Raw genomic sequence first — 22,173 nt, forward strand, 5'->3', positions numbered from 1 at the left:
AGTGTTGGCGAAGCATCTTCCTACTTAAACTGTTGCTTGTTCTGCTACCATTTGTTAGGTTAGACTACCATGGACTGTACCATGGGGGCCAGAGATCACCCTGGGACCAGAGGGGATCTAGACTGTACCATCACTCTGGGACCCAGAGGGGGTCTGGGAGCAGCGGGGACTCACTTCTCGAACCACAGCGTGAGGTTGGTGGTGTGGCGGATCATGCGGAGCAGGTTGGGGGAGTTCTTCTCCTTGTCCTCCTTGGTCCACACGCTGCCCACCAGCTCTGAGGGCCTCACCGCCCTGGGGAGGAGGAAGAGGAGAAAGAGGAGGAGGATGAGGATGAGGTGGAGGTGGAGGTGGAGGTGGAGGTGGAGGTGGAGGAGCAGGAAGAGGAAGGAGCAGCAGGAGGAGGAAGAGCAGGAAGTGTAGGAGGAAGAGGAGGAGGATGAGGATGAGGTGGAGGTGAAGGTGGGGGTGGAGGAGGAGGAGCAGGAAGAGGAAGGAGCAGGAGGAGCGGCAGGAGGAGGAAGAGCAGGAGCAGGAAGAGGAGGAGGAAGAGGAGGAGGAGGAAGGAGCAGCAGCAGGAGGAGCAGCAGCAGGAGGAGGAGGGGGAGGAGGAGGAGGAAGAGGAAGAGGAAGGAGCAAGAGGAGGAGGCAATTTACAATATATTTCTGAATAAATAGTATTCTTTATTACCTTAAAACCCAATTTAGACATTTAGAATAACCTGGCTATATCCCGGCTAGTGATGTTAAATTTATAATCTCATCTTCCATCTATAATCCTGTTTCTCTTAGGTAGTAGTCATTACCATCTTCTATATGACTCTGTGGAATGGAGTAGATCAATAAATACACCTACACATTTATAATATACACCTGGCCAAGCCTTCCCGACCCCTGACCCAGGCGTCCCGACCCCTGACCCCTGACCCAGGCGTCCCGACCCCTGACCCCTGACCCAGGCGTCCCGACCCCTGACCCAGGTGTCCCGACCCCTGACCCAGGCGTCCAGACCCCTGACCCCTGACCCAGGTGTCCCGACCCCTGACCCCTGACCCAGGCGTCCCGACCCCTGACCCAGGCGTCCCGACCCCTGACCCCTGACCCTGGTGTGTCCTGCAGCCCTCTCACCTGTACAGCTCTGACTCCAGCAGGGTGAGCTGGCGGGCGATCTCGATGGGGTGAAGGGTCATGAGGTCGAAGGTGTCCAGCTGCCCCGCCCGGCTGATGTGCCACTCGATGGGCGGGGGCGGGCTCTCGAAGGTGATGCTGTGGCTGACGCCATTGGCCTGCGTCTGCAGCTTCCTCTTGATGATCTTGTTGATGGACTCCACCCACTTCCTCATCGACTTGCCTGGGGGGGGGGGGGAGGGGACGAGAGGTTAGTCTGGTGGTTACGGCCCCAGTCGTAAAGGTTCTGGGTTCGGTTCCCCTGTGGTGTCCTATACGTTTCCCGCCCTGAGCAGGACGCCCCCTGGCCCCTCCCCCTAGCTGATGGTCATGACACGTTGCCTCGGATTAAGTCGTCTGCTAAATGACTAACGACGGGAAATAGTCATCTTTGACCACTAGAGTAGCCTTCAGAATGAATAATCCCATTTGTGAAGTATCATGTTTTCTAAATTAAAGACAAATTCATTAGTTTCATAAGTGAAGAAAACTGTGAGATAGGTTCACTTTTCCATAATATCTGATCTGGTAGTTTGGTGTGTATGCTTTGCTCGCGGGCACTCGGGTAGTGTGGTTTTAAGAGCGTGAACGGAGCTGACCTCTCAGTTGTATTTTGCTGGTGATGTATTCCTCTAGTCGGCTCCTCAGCTCCAGGTCGTTCTCAAAGTCGTAGAAGTGGTGCTCCACCCACTGACGGAACACATTGAGCACCCTGCAGAGAGATGGAGACGCCGTCATTAAAGGACACACAAGCAACACAACACACCCGCTGGACCGCAACAGCTTCTGGGGACCGAGAACACACTGTTTGGATCTTAAGAACTATTGGGGACCCAACAAAGAGTCCATCTCTAAACACTGTAAACATACTGTTTGGATCTTAAGAACTATTGGGGACCCAACAAAGAGTCCATCTTTAAACACTGTAAAAACACTGTTTGGATCTTAAGAACTATTGAGGACCTGGCATAGAGAGACCATCTTTAAACCACATGTTTCTTGGATCTGACAAACTATTGGGGACCCCAACAAAGAGAGTCCATCTTTAAACACTGACAACACACTGCTTGGACCTTAAGACTTCATGGTGACCCTGCAACATACTCCCTGCGATGAGAAGTCCTCTACAAGACCCTCCGCAGACCTTGTTTGTTCTTTGGGAGCAACAAGAAGGACAAAAGCTGAAGGCCACACTAGCTAGATAAATGTTAAAAGAAAACTTTATTGCCCTCTAAAAACTAAGCCTGCATTTTCCATCACACATTACGTTGCTGCATCTAAAACGTACAGGACCCCGTCATGAGTGCTGGGCTATGCGTGTGTATGAAATGTTTGCGTTTTAAAAACAAAATGTGCATTCAAATGTAATCAAGCTTGTTATTCACTTGTGACTCTAAGCCGCGGGGAATTATGACCTGAATGTGTTCATCAGGAACGCTAGCCACCGCCTGGACTACCGGTGACCCACAGGTCACCGCCAGGTTCTCGAGTTTCAGAACGTGGAGGAACATGTGGGGAGAGGATCAGCCTATTCGACTGACTAAATACTGACGCGGAGAGTCCTGGTGTGACTGTTCCTAACCCTGGAGAACATGCTGAGCTGGCGCTTGGGGAGGAACGCTGTGTCAGTCTCCGTCCGCCCCTCAAACCGTCGGATCACCCTTTAGCAGGTGGCTAATCAAACACCTGATGTCAAATCACCGTCTGATAACAAACCACAGGGATCACCATGAAGGACTCTGGGTAGAAGAGCCTGCTGAAGGACTTGATAGAAACGCTACTTAAGAACACTGATGGGATTGTACTTTCTAATGGTCCTTATTCTAATTCTGTTCTAATCAAGTGTTGTATAATGAGATATCATCTGGTCTAATCGACTCTTTTCCTGAACCAGTCTAATTTCTTGAACCCGGTTTTTCCTGATCTGGTCTGGTCTAATTTGATCCGGTCTGATCTATTGTGAACCAGTCTGATCCAGTCTGATTTAATGTGATCCGGTCTGATCTGGTCCTGATCCGGTCTGGTCTAATGTTATCCGGTCTGATCCGGTCTGATCTAATGTGAACCAGTCTGATCTAATGTGATCCGGTCTGATCTGGTCCTGATCCGGTCTGGTCTAATGTGATCCGGTCTGATCCGGTCTGATCCAGTCTGATCTGTTCCTGATACGGTCTGGTCCGGTGGTGGTACCTGAGTTGGACTGGCTGCACATACTCCTTCCGGAACCTCTGGAGCTCTGCTGCCATTGGCTGATCCCCGTTCCACAGCGCCTGGCGATCCGCCTCCGTGGGCTCCGGCTCTGGGATGTCGATCCTGACCAGAGACGTTCAGATACACAACACATAAACACTAATGGGATACATTCATACATACATTCACACTAATGGTATACCATAATATACACGCGTTCACATACACAACAAATAAACACTAATGGTATATATTCATCCATACATTCACACTAATGGTATACCATAATATACACACGTTCATATACACACTAATGGGATACATTCATACATTCACATACACACTAATGGTATACCATAATATATACACGTTCATATACACAACACATACACACTATTTTATTTTATTATTTTTTTTTTCCACAATGTCTTGCTTTTTAAAAAATGTATGATGACTATATGCTCTGTAAGGTGACCTTGGGTGTCTTGAAAGGCGCCTCTAAATTAAATGTATTATTATTATTATTATTACTAATGGGATACATTCATACACACATACACACTAATGGTATACCATAATATACACACGTTCATATACACAACAAATAAACACTAATGGTACATATTCATCCATACATTCACACTAATGGTATACCATAATATACACACGTTCATATACACAACACATACACACTAATGGGATACATTCATACATTCACATACACACTAATGGTATACCATAATATACACACGTTCACATACACAACAAATAAACACTAATGGTATATATTCATACACACTAATGGTATACCATAATATACACACGTTCATATACACAACACATACACACTAATGGGATGCATTCATACACACTAATGGTATACCATAATATACACACGTTCATATACACAACACATACACACTAATGGGATGCATTCATACACACTAATGGTATACCATAATATACACACGTTCATATACACAACACATACACACTAATGGGATACATACATACACACTAATGGTATACCATAATATACACACGTTCATATACACAACACATACACACTAATAGCGTACCTTCATACACACACGCTCAGATACCCCCTAATGGTACACATTCATATACAGAGTGGAACATGCAGAGGGGAGGAGCCAGGCGAGGGGGAGGAGCTCCAGAGGGTACCTGTCGATGAGCAGCGACAGCAGCTCCTGGGGCTTGCAGAAGGAGCGGTACGTGGTGAGGAAGGTCCGCACGAAGTTGGGGTCTGGAGAGAGATCAGAAGAAAGACCTTCAGCACCGGGCCCTGAGCGGCGGGGACAGAATACCGCGCTCCCCAGGTAACACACACTGACTGGGGTAGGACTAATGGCGCGTTTCCACTGCAGGGTGCGGTTCGGTTCGCAAAGGTGCGGTACGGATTGCGTTTCCACCGCCAAAAGTGGGCGTGACCCGGACTGAGCCGTACTCGTTGTGCCCTCGTCTTCAGTACTCCTCCGTTGGGGTACCGAGACGCCTGAAAGGGTGCCGGAAAATTCGAGCTACGCACCCCCTCCGTTGATTGGTCGACAGAACCGTCATTTCCGGTATTATTCTTTACAACGAACATGTCGCGTAAAACGCTGGCTTGGGCAAACAAGGAGGTGGAGACGTTCTTCTGCATTCTTGGGGAGGAAGACGTTGTTTACAATGTTTACGTAGCTGCCGCGGCGATTGACATCCGGCCTACCACAAAGGGTACCGTCGGCGGACGGAAACGCGACCTCGGAACTGAGCTGGGCTATACCGCCGCCCTCCCTACCGGACTGAGGCGAACCGAACCGTACCGCGCCCTGCAGTGGAAACGCGGCATAAGTGTCATACGTATACAGCTTGTGGTACCCCTCTTCCCTGGACAGTATATATTATGCAGACAGGCGAGGTGAGGTGTTCTGGGGAGCTAGTACTCACGAGAACACAAACATACAGAAAGAGGTCTGTCCTTAGCAGTAGTCCGCTCACTAGGGTACCTGTGACAGGTGAGACCCCCCTCTACGGGGCGTAAGCAGCCGTGCCCGTCCAGCCAGGAAACAGGCGTGGAGCACTCACCGGCGTACATGTGGTAGGTGAGCCTCTCGATGAGCTTGACCACCGTGCCCCCCTTGATGATGGGGATGCCCGTCTTGCTCTGCACGCGGTCCTCGAACACGATGTTCTCCTCCGAGTCCTGCACGGCGAAGCGGTACACCTCGGGCGCCGGCAGCCGCAGCGGCTGCGCCTGCTCCTCGTGCTGCAGCACCGAGTCCAGCATGCGGTCCAGCGTGGAGCGGTACTGCAGCGTGACCAGCGCCGCCATCCACGCCGCCTTCTCCTCCGCCGTGCGCGCGCAGAACACGGCGATGTTCTCGTCCTTGCCCACCAGCTCGAAGGCGTGCCGCAGCTCCGAGGCCGCGTCGCCGTCGCGGTCGGCGATGCGGATCTTGCGCAGCACGAACTTCTCCTTCAGGCGGTACTCGGCGCCGCTGCCCGAGCCGGGCAGCCGCGAGCTCTGGTTGGCCTTGCAGCTGATCATCAGCCCGTCGAACAGGAAGTTGTGGCGCTCGTGCTTGGCGCCGGCGCGCAGCAGCGGGCCCTCCAGGATGAACTCGCTGCAGCACTGGCCGATGTCCTTGCCCTCCCAGCCGTCGATGCTCTTCTGGATCTCGTTCATGCGCTTGATGGCCAGCTGCTTGCTGCGCACCTGCCGGCTGTACAGGCGGTACATGGGCTCCCTGTGGGGGGGCGGCGGGGGGGGGGGCACAAGGGGGGTCAGTTCAACCACCAAACGCAGCCTAGGGTTGCAGGGAACGACATCAGCATGGTCTGTTCAACTACCCGTTATTATTATAGTTTATTACACGGGTCTTTTCAACGTTCCGTTCACTTGCATGGGCACTTCACAACTTCCGGCGGTCAATTATTTTTGGATAATTCATTGGCAACGGATGAATAATGACCGCTGTCAAGGTAAACAAAATGACTTTTTGCCTTTGGTAACACTCCGCACGTAGTCCGGTAACTTGTCAAAGTAATAAGTGGGATATGTATCAACCCAAGCGCTGTCGGTTGCTAAGCGACGACGTCAACGTCTTGGGGGGACTATTTCTCTGCTGATCAACACTATGAATGCTGGTAACAAATACATTGTAAATAAATTGTTTCGTTTTGGCAAGTAGCCGTGTAATAAGCGGGATAATGTATAGAACTTTGCCGGTCATTATCGTAAAATAAGCCCCTTCATGGCGAAGCAAGACAACTCTGCTGCGCGTCGGTGTCCTGTTCGCCCTGTCGGGGCTTATTTTCTCGATAATAATTGAATCATTATTTATATACCGTAGTCTATAAATCGGAAGATTATTTATATAGCCAATAGTCTAACGATTATTTATAGTCTATTAATCTAATGATTATTTGATATCTTCTATTAATCTAACGATTATTTATATAGACTTAAAGCTATACTGTACGATGTGAGAGCTAGCATGATTTGAAATTAGCTTCTCTGCGGAGTTCCGTTTAACTCCTCCCCCACCCTTCAGGACTCCCTGCCCCCACCCCTCGACACAGAGCCGTGCACGAGCGCTGCTGCTGCTTACGGCTTACTTCAACGGCAACCATTGAGTCACTTTTCAGGCCATTCAACTCCCTCAGCTGTCGCCATCGCTGAAAAGCTAATCCAATATTTATTCTCGTTTTTCCTCGAGCAGTCTCCAACTTCTTTTTTGTTGCTGCCTTTTCAGTTTCTGTCTTTCTTTTTCTTGCCTTTTTAAAAGGATGAACCGGGGCAAGTAACGGTGGCAGTGGTAACTTCAGTTGTTTCTCTTCCATTGTGTAAACGTTGTAGGCTCACTAGGTCTAGTCCACTGTCATGAACTACTATGACAACAACGCTTTCTTTGCCCTCCGTGAACGCGCTCAGGCCGGCTCAGGCTCGTACACAGAGGGGAGAGAACGCGCAGGCTTGTGATTGGTTCTTTAGATCCGGGCACAGTGTCTCAGATTGGTAAGCATTTTAACAGGTTTATAGCAGATACAGAATTCGTTTTTTTTTTCGCTTCTTTTTCATTGCCCATAAGTTATTTATTGCTGTCAGGATGTAAAAAACAATTTCAACAACATATTAAAAAGGGCATATTACTGGATCCCGTACAATATGCCTTTAATCTAACCTATTTACATATTTTATTAATCTAACCATTATTTATATAGTCCATTCATCCAACCTTTATTTGTCTTTATTTGTTTGTAGTCGAATAATCTGCAGATATTTTATAGATTGATTCGATAATTATTTAGTCTATTAAAGTTCATAAATAGTAGAAAACACTCACAAGTTAAACTGTGCTTGCTTGACATGACAACCGGCCAAGGAAAACTAAACTATTCCTTTAATATTGATCCATGAAACCCATAATTGAACTTAAATGCAAAATGAAGCAGCAAATAATAAATATAAAACAATTATCAAAATTTGAATAGATTGAGTTTGTCGGCTGACCAATCGATGAATCGCCTGCTCATTGTAGCCCGACTGGCAACACAGCGGCTAGGCATGGAAACGGTTCCCAACATCCAGACACACTCCAAGAGACAGACGGCAGTAAAAGCGAGACATTCCAGCTCAGGCCGGCTCCTTCCCATCGTGATTACGCTGGTGAAGTCACCAGCAGCGGGCCGCCACGACCAGCCGCACAGACTAGACTGGGAATTATTTGTGGTGTGTCTGTGTGCACGTGTGTGTGCGTGCGTGTGACTACATACATCTCTCTGTGTCTGTGTGTGTGTGTGTGCATGCATGAGCGCGTGTCTGCATGCATGCGTGGCTGTGTCTCTGCATGCATGTGTGCGTTGGTCTGTGCGTGCGCGTTGCGGCTGCCATGCTTGAATGTTTGCCTGCGTGCCCACACTGGTTTACATGCGCCTCGGTTTGTGCGTGTGCGTGCGTGCGTGTGCCTCGGTGTGTGTGTGTGTGTACGTGTACGTGTGTGTGTGTGTGTGTGATTGTGTACGTGTCGGTGAGAATGTGAGTGTTTAACTGTGTGTGTGTGTGTGTCAGTGTGTGTGACTGTGTTTGTGTGACTGTGTTTGTGTGACTGTGTGCGTGTGTGTGTGTGACTGTGTGTGTTTGACTGTGTGTGTGTGTGTGACTGTGTGCGTGCGACTGTGTGTGTGTGTGTCAGTGTGTGTGACTGTGTTTGTGTGACTGTGTTTGTGTGACTGTGCGCGTGTGTGTGTGACTGTGTGTGTTTGACTGTGTGTGTGTGTGTGTGTGACTGTGTGTGTTTGACTGTGTGTGTGTGTGTGTGACTGTGTTTGTGTGACTGTGTGTGTGTGTGTGTGACTGTGTTTGTGTGACTGTGTGCGTGTGTGTGTGTGACTGTGTGTGTTTGACTGTGCGTGTGTGTGTGACTGTGTGTGTTTGACTGTGTGTGTGTGTGTGACTGTGTGTGTGTGACTGTGTGCGTGCGACTGTGTGCGTGCGACTGTGTTTGACGGTGACTCTGGCTGACCCTGGCTTGCGGCGCGGTTGGTGCTTGGTGTAGATGCGCTCCACGCTGCACTGCAGGTTCAGCAGGGCGGTGATGGCCTGCTTCAGACACTCCCGGTCGTCCTGGTCCTCGCTGTGCTCCTGCAGTTGCTGTGGAAACCGAGGAGGGGGAGGAGGAGAACGGGGCCACTTTGATTGGTGGATTGATTTCATTTAAAAACTGAAACTATTTTTAATTTTTTAATTTTCATAGTTTACTTTTGAGTTGTTTAGCACATGCTCTCATCAAAAGAGGGGCACTATTCTTTGCTGCTACATTGATTGCTCGGGGAGGCCTACAGGTAGACTTGGGACACTGGGATCCGAGCCCAGAACCGTCGGGCTTGGATTCCAACTCCTTAACCACTAGACTATTCTTTGAGACTGCAATCATAACAAAATGCTGGATAAATAAACTCTGTCTCCCGGCAGTGGGGAATGCAGAACTTGAATGTGGCTGTGTTGCAATGTGGGTTGAACCCAGTGTTGCAGTTGTTTTTCGGTTCTAGTCTTACACACGCTGAGGTCGTTTGAAGACACTGGTGGCCCAGCCAAACCTGGAACCAAACAGGAAGTGGACGAACGTGGCACCACCCTCCTGCCACGTTACCATGGAGACAGACTCTCCGACTGTGGCCGGTCAGTGGTAGGTAATCGTAGCAAGTAATGACTACATACACGTTGGGTGAGACGGGTGGTGGAGCGAGATCTATGGTGAGTGTGTGAGTGCGAGAGTGAGTGAGTGAGTATGAGAGAGTGAGTACTGTGGTGAGTGAGTGAGTGTAACAGTGAGTACATATTGTGGTGAGGGAGTGAGTGAGTGCGAGAGAGTCAGTACTGTAGTGAGTGTAAGTTACACTCACTCACTACTGACTCTCTCACACTCACTCACTCACACTCACTCCCTCACCACAATACGTACTCACTGCTACACTGTATAATAGTGAGTATGTCTTGTGGTGAGTGAGTGAGTGTGAGAGAGTGAGTGAGTGTGAGTGAGGTGCCTTACCTGCAGCAGTTCAAAGTAGTGCATACAGTGGTAGACTGGGACCATCATGAGCTGGGGAAGAACGTACTGGACGGCCTCCTTGAAGCCTTCTGCAATAGACTGCACACACACACACACACTTAAAGCTTTACTTATAAATATCTTTAGCTTATCCATCGTCCCGCCTCTGTGTGACACAAAAACAGGGGAACAAACTGACAATGCGGTCACTGATCTGACAGGCCAATAACAATACAGAAAGAAACACACATCGCTGTGCGGGGATATTAATGACAGGTCGTGCAGATGACATCACACAGTGGTGACATCATGGCCCCGAGGACGGCTGAGGGGGATGTGTTTTTAACAGGACGGAAGACAAAGGTGATTCTGAAACCACATTACAACTGACACCATTGTGAAGGTAGGGGTGTGTGTGTGTGTGTGTGTGTGTGTGTGTGTGTGTGTGTGTGTGTGTGTGTGTGTGTGTGTGTGTGTGTGTGTGTGTGTGTGTGTGTGTGTGTGTTAGTGCGAGTGCGTGTGCACAGTACACAGCTATGAATACAGGCAAGCACACAAACCTAAACTCAAAGATGATTGCTGCAGTGTGAGCATAACCATCTGTGTGCCTGCATGTTTTCGGACACATGTGTGCATTAGTGCGTGTTTTGTAGGGCAGCAAAGGTAACTGGAGAGTGAGGGGTTTGACGGGTGTGCGTGATGACACAGAGGGGGGCTGGGGTTGACAGAGTATCCGTTTGAATGCCATGTTCCCTGACAGACGAGTCAGAATCAATACTGTAGTACTCAGGCCGTTGTCTGCAGACAGCCAGGAGGGGCGAGCAGCCATCATGGCCAGAAGGAAAGAGAGGGGGAGAAAGAAAGAAAGAAGGAAAGAAAGAAAGAAAGAAAGAAAGAAAGAAAGAAAGAAAGAAAGAAAGAAAGAAAGAAAGAAAGAAAGAGAGAGAGAGAGAGAGAGGAGGAGCTGATGGCAGTGTCCTGTTTTTTTCGGTGCTTTAGGGCAGAATAACAGTTTTAGAAAAATCTAAATTTAGGCAAGGATCAATGTGTGTCTGTGTGTGTGCCTGTATGTGCGTGTCTGTCTGTGTGGGCCTGCATGCTTTTGGTTATAAAAACCGTCACCCCCGATTCCATGTGCTGCCACCTCTTTCCTGTCTGCAGTCATGGTGGCTGTGTTACACTGAATCTATGTGTGTTACCCTGAATCTATGTGTGTTACCCTGAGTCTATGTGTGTTCCCCTGAATCTATGTGTGTTACCCTGAATCTATGTGTGTTACCCTGAATCTATGTGTGTTACCCTGAATCTATGTGTGTTACCCTGAATCTATGTGTGTTACCCTGAATCTATGTGTGTTACCCTGAATCTATGCGTGTTACCCTGAATCTATGCGTGATACCCTGAATCTATGCGTGATACCCTGAATCTATGCGTGATACCCTGAATCTATGCGTGATACCCTGAATCTATGCGTTACACTTAATCTATGCGTGTTACACTGAATCTTTGTGCGTTTACCCTGAATCTATGTGCGTTTACCCTGAATCTATGTGTGTTACACTGAATCTACGCAGAGCTCTGATCAATGCTGCTGCAGTTCCAGTTATACATGTTCCCATGGATTGGGGCTCAGAGGAGGGAGATCCACCAACTAGAAACAACATGCTAGGATGCTACAGAAACGCTATGCAAGGCGTTACTTTGGTAGCCTCCCAGCATGTCGTTTCTACGTGACGTTCAACACAACTACATAGCAAACGAGATGCTACGAAGATGCTAATAAAGATGCTAGGCGTGTGTAGCGTATAACGTGGTTATAAAACGCTAAGACTATCCACTGTGGGATTATAATGGGTTGATTTATTCAGGGTTTCCCAGATTACACGTTGGCTTGGAGACACTTATCCTCTGGTTCTGCTTTGCTTGTGTCGGAAGACAACGCGGGTCCTGCGCTGTGAGCGAGCCAAACGGTGCATGTATGTATCGTGGGTCTCGCCCTGGCTGTCTGTCAGTGCACACACTGATCCAACATGGAGTCCACTCAGTCCGGGTCTTGGCTCAGACGATAGTTTAGGTTCTACGTACACACATAAACAGAGGAATGTGCGCACACACACACACACACACACACTCACACACACTCCCCCTAAAGGAACATAAAGGCGATGTGGCTGTAGTTCTATTTTTAAAGCCTTATGGTATTCTCTCACACACACACACAAACACACAGACACACACACAAGGAGGAAAGTAAACAAGATGGAGCGATAGTTGAGAGTGAAATGGAATGAGGGAGAGACTAAATAAATAAATTCAGAGGGTGAAGGTGAGTCAGAAAGAGACAGACCGAGAGAAAGAGACAGAGAGATAAAGCCAGAGACAGATAAAGACAGAGACAGAGACAGAGAGAGAGACAGAGAGACAGACACAGACGCAGAAAGGACACAGAGAGAATATTCGGCATAAGGAAGAGGGCCAGGACAGATGAAATGCGAACATGGAGAGATGGATGAAAAGCCTTCCAGAGAATGGTTACATCACAGCTCCGGTTTACAGGTAGCCGCTGTCGCTCCCCCTCCAACCAACCAAACATGGCTCATTTCACCACCACCACCACCACCACTACTAAAATTAGACGAATTACACAACAAGCTTAGCTTCCAACCGACCGAAAGACATGATTCACCGAAGTGGCCTGAATACTTTAATAAACCATAACGCCGGACCGCTATAAATACCCACGAGCGGCCACAGTGACAAACAAACACCTCTGAGCAGGAGCGCTCCCCGCTGGGGGGAATTCAATGGCGTTCCTGTGAGGAATGTCAAAGTAAAACACGGAGCGGCCGGCGCGGAGCAGAGCTGTGTTCGGAGCCCGGAGCGGTGGGAGGCGGACGTGTCGGGACCGGCCCCCCCTCTCGGAAGCACGGCGCATTCCTGCCGCCGCCGAGGTTCACTTCAAAACGAGTGCCGGGGAACAGACAGGCCAGGCTGCGGGTTTTACCCCCCGGGGTCGGCTCTTAACACCCAACAAAGGGGGTTTGTTCTGCCGGGCCGTGTTCGGGTTTTTGTTTTTGCCGGCTCCAGCTCCTCTCACCACGGCGAGACGCTCTGGACGTTCTGGAGTCGCCAGCGGACGCTTTGAGCCTCCCGCGACTCAGCACGAGGTCAGGGAAAGGTCATTTATTTAGAAGGTCCCCAGGCCTTCTAAATAAGAGGGGGTGGGGGGGGGGGGTCGTACCTGGAAGTAGAGCCCCACGGTGGGACGGGACATCAGGCTGTTGAAGTGCTCGTGGAAATTCTTGTTCAGGATGTCCTGGGAGAGGGTCTCGTAGGGATCAAAGGCCTGCTCCTACACGCGCACACACGCACACGCACACACACACACACACGTCAGAGGCACTTCCTGCTACCCAGGGGGCCGGATCAGGCAGCCCACCTCTGAAGAGGCTTCGCTGAATAAAGACGGCCACACCGAAACGTAAATTGTAGAGAAAGGTAAATAGATAATGGCAGATGAGCGGAAGACGGTTAAAGGCGACATATTACACCATATATTATCACATATTATGTGATTGGCCGTTACAAGCCGTATTGGAAATCTGCTTCTTAATCACACTCGCACCTGGTGGTATAATATAAACAACAAAACAGGTTAATAATAGTGTACCTTCTGGTATGCTACCAGGCGTGTTCATTGTACTGCAAAAAATCGTCAGTCGCTGATTAGTTAATACCATCGCCTCGATGACGGATCAGCGAGTATTGTTCTTGGCAGCCGAATGTTATTGCAGCGAAACTGCTAGCAGGCCCACAATAATAGCAAGCCAACACAGCCCTGTAAAGCCAAGCCTCTGTAGCGGTTGCAAAATTGTAACCTTGCCGTCGAGGCGACGCGGCACCATGGGCTGTGATTGGTCCGCTCACTAAAACCCGCCGCTGAACCAAAACGGGTTCACGACCGCGTCGAAGCGTCTGCGCGTGTCATTGGGTTGCGTCGACGTGGAACCATGAATGAGCTTTCAGTCGACGCCGCGAGCCTGCTAGCGGCGCTAGCTTCAGCGTCGGCGGCGGCGGCGTCCGGACGTACCTCGGCCAGGTCCTCGAAGCAGCTGCCCACGAGGGGGTGAGGACTGCCGTCGGCCGTCATCTCCACTGCATCCTCGATCAGGCCCAGCAGCTTCACCGTCAGCTCGTGGATGTCCAGGATGTTGCTGAAGATCACCTCCACGTCCTGCACGCGCACAAAAAACGACCACGTTGGGACATCGGGAGACAGGGGGCTACAGACGTTCTTCAATCCTCTCCTTTTTTTTTTTTTGTATATTTCTTTTTAAGATTTTATTTTTGCATTTTTTAATGCTCCATTAAAGAGTGAGATAGAGAGGTAGGTATGGGAGATAGAGGGGAGGACATGCAGCAAAGGACCAGAACCCAGGTGGCTGCAAACAGGACCGAGCCTTAATGGTACGCGCCCTTCCCGGTGAGCCACCTTCATTCATCTTCATTGGAAGTTAATCAATCACGGCGGCTCCGTGGCCCATCCTCTATTGCTGAGGTTCCTTGATTCCCACTGGTCCATCAAACCGCTAACCCTGGCCGTATCAAGGCCCTGCTTTACCCGTTACATACATACCTCATACACTGGGCCGGTTGCTTCGGGTGGTGTTGACCAACAGGGCGGCGTTGCCAAAGCAACATAACCCATTTGTATTCTACCGCATTAGCTTAGCACTCTGTTTGCCTACTGTGCAGGTAAGAGCTGTGTGTGTTTTAGCCCGTTAGCTTGGCACTCTGTTTGCCCACTGCGCAGGTAAGAGGTGTGTGTGTTTTAGCCCGTTAGCTTAGCACTCTGTTTGCCTACTGCGCAGGTAAGAGCTGTGTGTGTTTTAGCCCGTTAGCTTAGCACTCTGTTTGCCCACTGTGCAGGTAAGAGGTGTGTGTGTTTTAGCCCGTTAGCTTAGCACTCTGTTTGCCTACAGGTAAGAGGTGTGTGACTGCGTGTGTGGAGTTGAATGTCGAACAAGGGCGTGACCGAGTGGGGGGGGGGGGGGGGGGGGAACATGCAGACTCAGCAAATCATTCTCTGGATGACTTACAAAAAACAGTCAAGATTTTCCGGTCGTCTCTGGGCTTGAGGGGAATCAGTCACAGCCACGACAAAGTAGGCACTGCCCCCTCCCCCCCTGACATCCACCCCGATGATTATTGGCTGCGCTGCGGTATGAGCGGCAGTTCCTGTCATTATTTGACGGTAACGGCGGGCTCCCTTGACATCTCGAGCCCCCTGAAGTCGTGCGGCACCGGGCCGCGCTACACCAGACATAAGTCAGGTTATTTTGGCCGGGGGGAGCTGCGGATTCCCGGTCCCCGTCTCAACCTAATTACGTGTTCAGCGTTTCCCAGGAGCAGCCGCGCACCCAAAAGGCTGCAGCAGAATTACCCAACCCCGAAATATGCACCAAACCACAGAGGCTCATAAACCTTTCCTTTCATTCCAGAACTCGCCCCTCGCTCCCCCCCCCCCCCCCCCTACTGGGGGAGCCACCTAACATGTTCGCTCTGGTTGTACTTAGTCGCAAAGGCCTTTCCCAGCCCCCTGCAATGCTCTTTAATGCACACACTTTGTGTATTTACTTAATGGTCAGGAGGGAACTGAGGCAGTTTAACAATCCAAGCATCGGTCGGTGTTCACAGTGTGCTAAAAATGTTTTTTTCCAGTGCAACGGAGTCCTCTGCACTCAACATGAGCATTGACTGAATCCTGCTATGACAGCCTATATACACACTGCCAAAAGAAAATCATCATTAACGACATTTTGCCATTGAGCAGGCCCTTACACTGTATAAACATGTAATCAGGTTGAATCTCCTTCAGACAGGCTGCAGACATCGGGGATCAAACCCGGAACCTTTTGGCCGGGAGTCAAACATTCCATCCAGTACACCGTCTCGCCTTTCCAAGTGATCAGGCAGTTTGTTACATAACCTAACTCTGGGTCCCTACTTATTAATAAGTTAAAGTTCACAACCGGCCCTCTGCATACGCTTCGTAGCAGCCTCACAACACATGCATCCTCAGAGGGCTGCAGCATTGAGCAGGCTCAGGTTCCCCGAGCGCCTCAGAGGCGTCTGTGTGGCGTCTGTTGGCACAGCGAGCGTAGCATGCTAGGCTGCAGCCTAGCGAGGGAGCTCAAAGAGTCAAGTCTAATCTCTGAACGTTCTTAAGAGTGGCTTTAGCTTTGAATGGACTTGTCAGCGGCCACGGGGAGCCGTTAAGAGAACTGGTTTGTTTCTTTATCATATCTGGGTTTGCTGTCAGGTGGTAATTGCCCCAGTTCCTTATTCAGTGTGACATAACGAAACAGGCTCACGCTGTAATCTCCTGTGGCCTATTGCAGCCTACTGCAACGCGGTGACCACATAAGGCCTTTTTTTCCCTTTCTGTTATAGGGTGAGATAGACAGGATGGTATGGTAGATAGTAGGGGTGCGAACGCTTACAAAAGAATGAAAACAGTTACTAACCCTATACTTCAAAACGAGAGCTGGTCAATTGTGAAAAATGAATTCAACTGTAATCAGACAACGCGGTTATATGCTATCGACCCTAGAGTATCTGTGGTATAAAGGCTGGGACGAATTTCGAATTATAAATATACACACTTTATGTTGAAAGTATAGACCGTCGCAATTCCCATTGAAACGAATGGCGCGGTGATTATTCTTATTTTTTTCCCAGTTTTCGTTTACGGATTATACCTAAACGGTTATGATTTACTAACCGGCGACACGTGTACACGTGCAAACCCCTAATAGATACAGGGGAGGACATGCAGCAAAGAATCCAACCCGGGTGTCTTCGATCAGGGCGGAGCCTTAGGGGTACGAACTCTACCCGGTGAGCCAATGGGGCCCCACGTTTGGCTGTTTCTGTTATCCCCACAACGACAGGAACAGTGAACAGAACAGCTCTAAAAAGGTCCAGTCTCGTCCGGCGCTCACCTGCGGCGTGAAGATCTTGTTGTTGGACAGGAAGTGGTTGCGGAACACCTTGATGATGAGGTCCAGCTCTCGGAGGTACTGCCGCTCCTCAGCTATCTCCAGCCGCACCAGGTCGTCGTAGGTCACCTCGCCCGAGGAGGAGGGCTCCTCGGTGCACTGGGACACCAGGCCGATGTCCTCCTCCTGGTCGAACATGTCCATCAGCACCTGGCCCGCGGAGAACATCAGTGGTTAGCGGTAGTGCTGCACGATTGATCGAAGCACAATCGCCGTATCAGCCTTTGCGATTGTGTAACCGCAAAAGGCTGCGATAAAATTTACAAAAGAAAAGTGCAAAAAAAAAAAGAACATTTTATTTTCTTGTTTATTCCGTTTATCTTATCTAGTTGTACTATTCCGAAAACCTCACAAAATTTCTGCACTGCAGAAATGCCTTTATTTTGAAAAATATATATTTTTATTATTCATTTAATTTTGTAAAAAATATTGTTATTTTGAAAACGGTACTGTACTCATTTTTTTGGTTTTTGTATTTTTTATGCTAGTTCAAGTTTGCTTGTTCGAGTTGAGAAATAAACATTTTAAAATTATCCGCAATCTGTGTGCATTTCCCTTGATAACCAAGCAAACAGACTCATGACACCATTTGTTTATTATATCGCAATCGCAATAAACGCAATATGACTTTTTCCCCAAATTGTGCAGCACTAGTTAATGGACTGCGTTGATACAGCTGATTCTATAGCAAGTGGCCGCTCAAAGTGCTTTACAATGTTGCCTATCGTTCACCCATTCATGAACACATTAACACGCCGATGGCGGCGTCAGCCACGCAGAGCAGTAAGGGTGAGGTGTCTTGCTCAAGGACACCTAGACACTCGGTGAAGAGGAGCCGGGTATCGAACTAGCAACCTTCCGGTTACCAGTCAACCCGCTCTACCTCCTGAGCCACATGCCGCCCATCATCACCCATGTTCCAAAAGTTTTAAAAAAATCCAGAGATTTCAAAGCCATGCCCTTTACTGTACAAAATTATCAAAATGAAGCTGAATGTACACACCAGAAAATAAACGTCCCAGATCTGCACTTATTCACCAAAGTAATAAACACGCAAAGGACTTTGCATTTACATTTAGAAGACACTTTTATCCAAAGCGACAACAGAAAAAACTATATATCGCCGTCGGTACAGTAAGGATGTTGATAGAATCAGGTGCCAAGCACTAACATTTGTTAGGTTAACCCATTCCCCATACAAAACAAAGATAGCTAGGATAAGATGCTAAACAATGCTAAGAACTAATATTAAGTGAAAGGCCGCACAACAAACGATAAGTGCGTACATCAAGTGCCAGGACCCACAACATACAAAAAGTGCGCCAGAGGGGACTTAAGTTGCGAACAAGCGAGTGTGCAACCACCCACCTTGTCTGCACACATGGACACCTTGATGTCCTGCTGGCTGATCTCGTAGTGCCGGATGTTGCCGACGTAGTTCCCGGCCAGCTTCAGTATGTCTGCCGAGATGTACTCCAGCACGGCCACGATGTACAGAGACACGTGGTAGTCGACCTTGTAGCCTAGGACCTCCTGGGGAGACCGAGAGGAGGAGGAGGAGGAGGAAGAAACATGGGATCAGGTGACAGCCACGATTTGTTTTTAAGACGCACGCAGTAGAAGATGTTGATCTGTCTTTGTCTTCATTTCTTTACTGATCTCATCCCTCGTATTTCATGCATCCATTCAAGGCCGCATCTGTGCTACGGCTGTGCAATTAATCGCATTTTGATCGTGATTTAGATTTTTGAGTCAAATGATCTCCAAGCAAATTTAATCAACGTTATATATATATTTTTGTATATTTAATTAATTCATAAAAATTTTCAAACTCAAAAATATTTGTTTGAATAATCGTGATTTCAATAGACCAAAATCGTCTTGATGATTTTTGGCCGGCCTCTCAGTAGGAGGAGCTTACTCAGAACTCTCCCTAAGCACAGTCATCACATCGCCTCTGATTGGACGCTGAAGGTATCTCATGGATGACAGAGAAGTTCAAAATGGCGGCGGGGGTCACTACCTTCAATAGAGGGTGGATCTTGTCCACGGGGAGGAGCAAGGGGTTCCTCCTCTTCCGCTTCTCGATGGCCGACTGGGCGTCGGCAATGGCCCACTTATCGATGGGGTGGGGGAAGGTCTTCTGCACGCGCTCCTGGAGGAGGGGAGGGGAGGCGCAAGAGAACTTTTAAAACACATCGCTGTCAGTACAGTAAAAACGTTTAATATAAACTTGCAAGTGCTAAGCACTCACAATTGCTAGGTTAACGATGACAACAATGAGCGAGTTAAACGAATCACAGGCGACCGTGACCAGGCAAAACAACTTCAAGACTGGAAGTGGTGTTGTAGATAAATCCACGACGTTGGTCCACGAAAACTAAAGGCCGACCGAACACGGAACCAAACCGGCGTGACCCGAGGCTTAGGATTCGTTCTCCGAGGTGGTCCCCGAACGATCTGTTCTGTCCAACGATGTCGCCCCTCAACCAAACGCACTCCGCCCGCCGCGGCCAGCAGAGCACCACGACGACCCACCAGGAAGCAGCCAGGAAGTGCTCACCTCCACGTCCTGTACGGAGCGCGGCTGGGCCACGCAGAGCATGTTGAGCAGCTGCAGGATCAGCTCCTCAATGTGCTGCAGCGCGTCCTCCTTGGCATCCAGCGTCGGGTGGACCTGCATCTGCACCTGGGGGAGTGGAACAGATTCGTTAGGGTACATATACACATCTACACCTGGGGGTGGGGGGGGGGCGGGAGGGGGCATTAGGGTACATCTACACCTGGGGGGAGAGACAGGAAGGGCCACTAGGCTGCATCTGCCCCTTGGGGGGGGGGGGGGGGGGGAGAGAGGGGAGACAGGACAGGGTCACTAGGGTGCATCTGCCCCATCTACAGGGTCTCCTACAGCACTTCATAGCTTAGGCGGCCGCCTAAACAACACACGCCCGCCTACTTAACTACAATGTAAAAAAACAAAAACATTGTTGTCGTTTCTTTGTAAATATTATACAAAAGTATGAAATAAAGAGTATAAAATAATCAAAACTTCATCCACTCTCTGTGTATAGTAAAGCTGCAGCACAACAGTCTGACGGCCTGCATGAAAAAATACATAAATGGACCAGCAGTAAAAGATTTGTATCACGGTCCGGTACGGCTGATGCCACATTTCCCATCTGGGATGAATAAGAAATCACGTAATTTACCATGGGAGAAATAACAAGAAAGATCCTTTGGTTTTTAAGGTGTGTTGTGATTGGGTCACCAAAGCCTTGGGGGCGGGTGTACCATACTCATCCAACCAATAGGCACACAGGGTTGGGGTATGATCTACTGTGAGAATGAGGCATCAGTAGGCATCAGTCGGCCCTCCCATCGCTGCCAGTCAAATCCCCCTGGATCCAACCACATTCCTCCACGGGAGACTGGTTCATGATTTAATATCCACTCTGAGGCCTTTACCGCTGCCAGAGCCAGACGCACATTTTGAAAGGTTTGAGACCAAGAAGATGTTCTTCAACACACTTGGATGTGGAGGTTAACTTCTTACTGCCGATGGCCGAGGGTGCAAAGGTGTCGCCATATGGGTGCTCAGTAGGGCTGGGTATCACTAGGTACCCCACGATACGATACTATCACGATATTTTACCCACGATAACGATAATATCACGATACAGCGATTCTGCGATTATCGATATATTGCAAGAAATTTCACCCACGATACATCACGATATCTGTGTCACTGAAGAAATTCAGAATTTATTACAAAAACATTTTATGCAAAGTAACAGAAAATTAGAAAACAAAATAAATGCAGGAAACATTTCATTGCTTAGTTTCATTCGCTCTGTTTACAGTGGATGTATCGCAATGGCGAGGCGCACACAGCCTTTAGCCGTGTTCTGTAAATATTCTATAACACACGGGAGTCTATATCAAAATATTATCATATAGCCTACATAGATATCTATATAATATATATTATAACCGCCAAAAGATGTGTGATCCGATATTATGAATCTCAAACGACCGCGTTGGGTTCTCCGACGTTCCTGGTTCTTCAACGTCCTCATCAATGTGAAGTAGACTGAACCACGACAAGGAGGAGAAAGGGATTGTTCCCGGGCAGCGCTTAGGTACCTCCGCCTCCGGCGGTGGTCCCTCAGCGGGTCTCAAGCTGGAGACATTCGCCGCCAACAATCCCTTTCTCCTCCATGTCGTGGTTCATGTTCTTGAGGGAGTCAAAGCCAAAGTTCCTTCCCCCCAATTCATTCTCAACCTTGGCTGAGATAACCCCAATACGAGTCTCGTTGTAGAAATACCAGAGACGAGAGTCCGACAGAACGGTTATCCAAATAACAAGGAAGTGTACAACACTTGCGATACAGTCCTGGAGCTCTATATCTAAATAATATCATATAATACATAGAAATCTATATAATTTAATACATATTATCACGGCCAAAAGCGGTGTGCGCCTCCAGACGATATAATGAATCACAAACGACTTTGTCGGGTTCTGCGACGTCTCTGGTTCTTCCACTTTCACATCAAACCTGAAGTCGACTGAACCGCGCTGCCGGCTGCCCGCTGCCGGGCGATGGTGCCTCGCGGCAACCGGCGGCATGACGCAGTTCATGTACTTCAGCGAGTCAAACCAAAGTTCCTTTCTCCCAATTCCTTCTCAACCATGGCTCAGATAACCCCCACGACAGTCTCGTTGTGGAAATACAAGACACGTCAAAGAACCGACAAGAAACACTTGCGTTACAGTGTGTGTATTCACACAAACACACACACATGTGGCGCTCGCACGGTCGAGTCTCATTGGCGGGCCAACGTCTCTGGGCGGGCCAGGCAGAGTAAGGGGAGGAGCTGAGATTCCTGATGGCGTCAAGAATACAGACATTCCAAATCAGCGCACTTGAGCCTCCGTTTTTTCAAAGGCGAGCAGAACAGCTAGTGCTCGTTTTACACCAAACACAAGTTTTAGCAATTGGGGGACCATAGGCAGGCTAGGGGAACTCATATTTATGTTAGAAAACCTCATAAAGTGAGATTTTCATGTCATGGGACCTTTAAATATCGATATTTGGCGTCAGCATATCGATAACGTCCCGCAAGACGAAATATCGCGATATGTCGCAGTATCGATATTTTGGCACACCCCTAGTGCTCAGAGGTTCAACGGTAGCATA

At 48.9% G+C, this 22,173-nt stretch overlaps 1 protein-coding gene across 1 annotated transcript in view; it reads right to left on the reverse strand.

Annotated features, from left to right (window-relative positions):
* Nucleotides 1–22,173, reverse strand: part of sos2 (son of sevenless homolog 2 (Drosophila)) — a 44,603-nt gene that overhangs the window by 10,373 nt on the left and 12,057 nt on the right. Inside the window, exons 2-15 of the mRNA XM_030356824.1 lie at nucleotides 19,536–19,661; nucleotides 18,996–19,127; nucleotides 18,341–18,505; nucleotides 16,916–17,122; nucleotides 14,002–14,145; nucleotides 13,153–13,263; nucleotides 9,912–10,010; nucleotides 8,886–9,013; nucleotides 5,446–6,107; nucleotides 4,543–4,624; nucleotides 3,358–3,480; nucleotides 1,767–1,879; nucleotides 1,129–1,351; nucleotides 175–294 (exon numbers count right to left, since the gene is read on the reverse strand). Of these exons, the coding sequence (XP_030212684.1) occupies nucleotides 175–294; nucleotides 1,129–1,351; nucleotides 1,767–1,879; nucleotides 3,358–3,480; nucleotides 4,543–4,624; nucleotides 5,446–6,107; nucleotides 8,886–9,013; nucleotides 9,912–10,010; nucleotides 13,153–13,263; nucleotides 14,002–14,145; nucleotides 16,916–17,122; nucleotides 18,341–18,505; nucleotides 18,996–19,127; nucleotides 19,536–19,661 (2,435 nt within the window). The remainder of the gene's footprint in view (nucleotides 1–174; nucleotides 295–1,128; nucleotides 1,352–1,766; nucleotides 1,880–3,357; nucleotides 3,481–4,542; nucleotides 4,625–5,445; nucleotides 6,108–8,885; nucleotides 9,014–9,911; nucleotides 10,011–13,152; nucleotides 13,264–14,001; nucleotides 14,146–16,915; nucleotides 17,123–18,340; nucleotides 18,506–18,995; nucleotides 19,128–19,535; nucleotides 19,662–22,173) is intronic.

This window comes from Gadus morhua, chromosome 5, assembly GCF_902167405.1.
Source record: "Gadus morhua chromosome 5, gadMor3.0, whole genome shotgun sequence".
Classification (NCBI taxonomy): Eukaryota; Metazoa; Chordata; class Actinopteri; order Gadiformes; family Gadidae; genus Gadus; species Gadus morhua.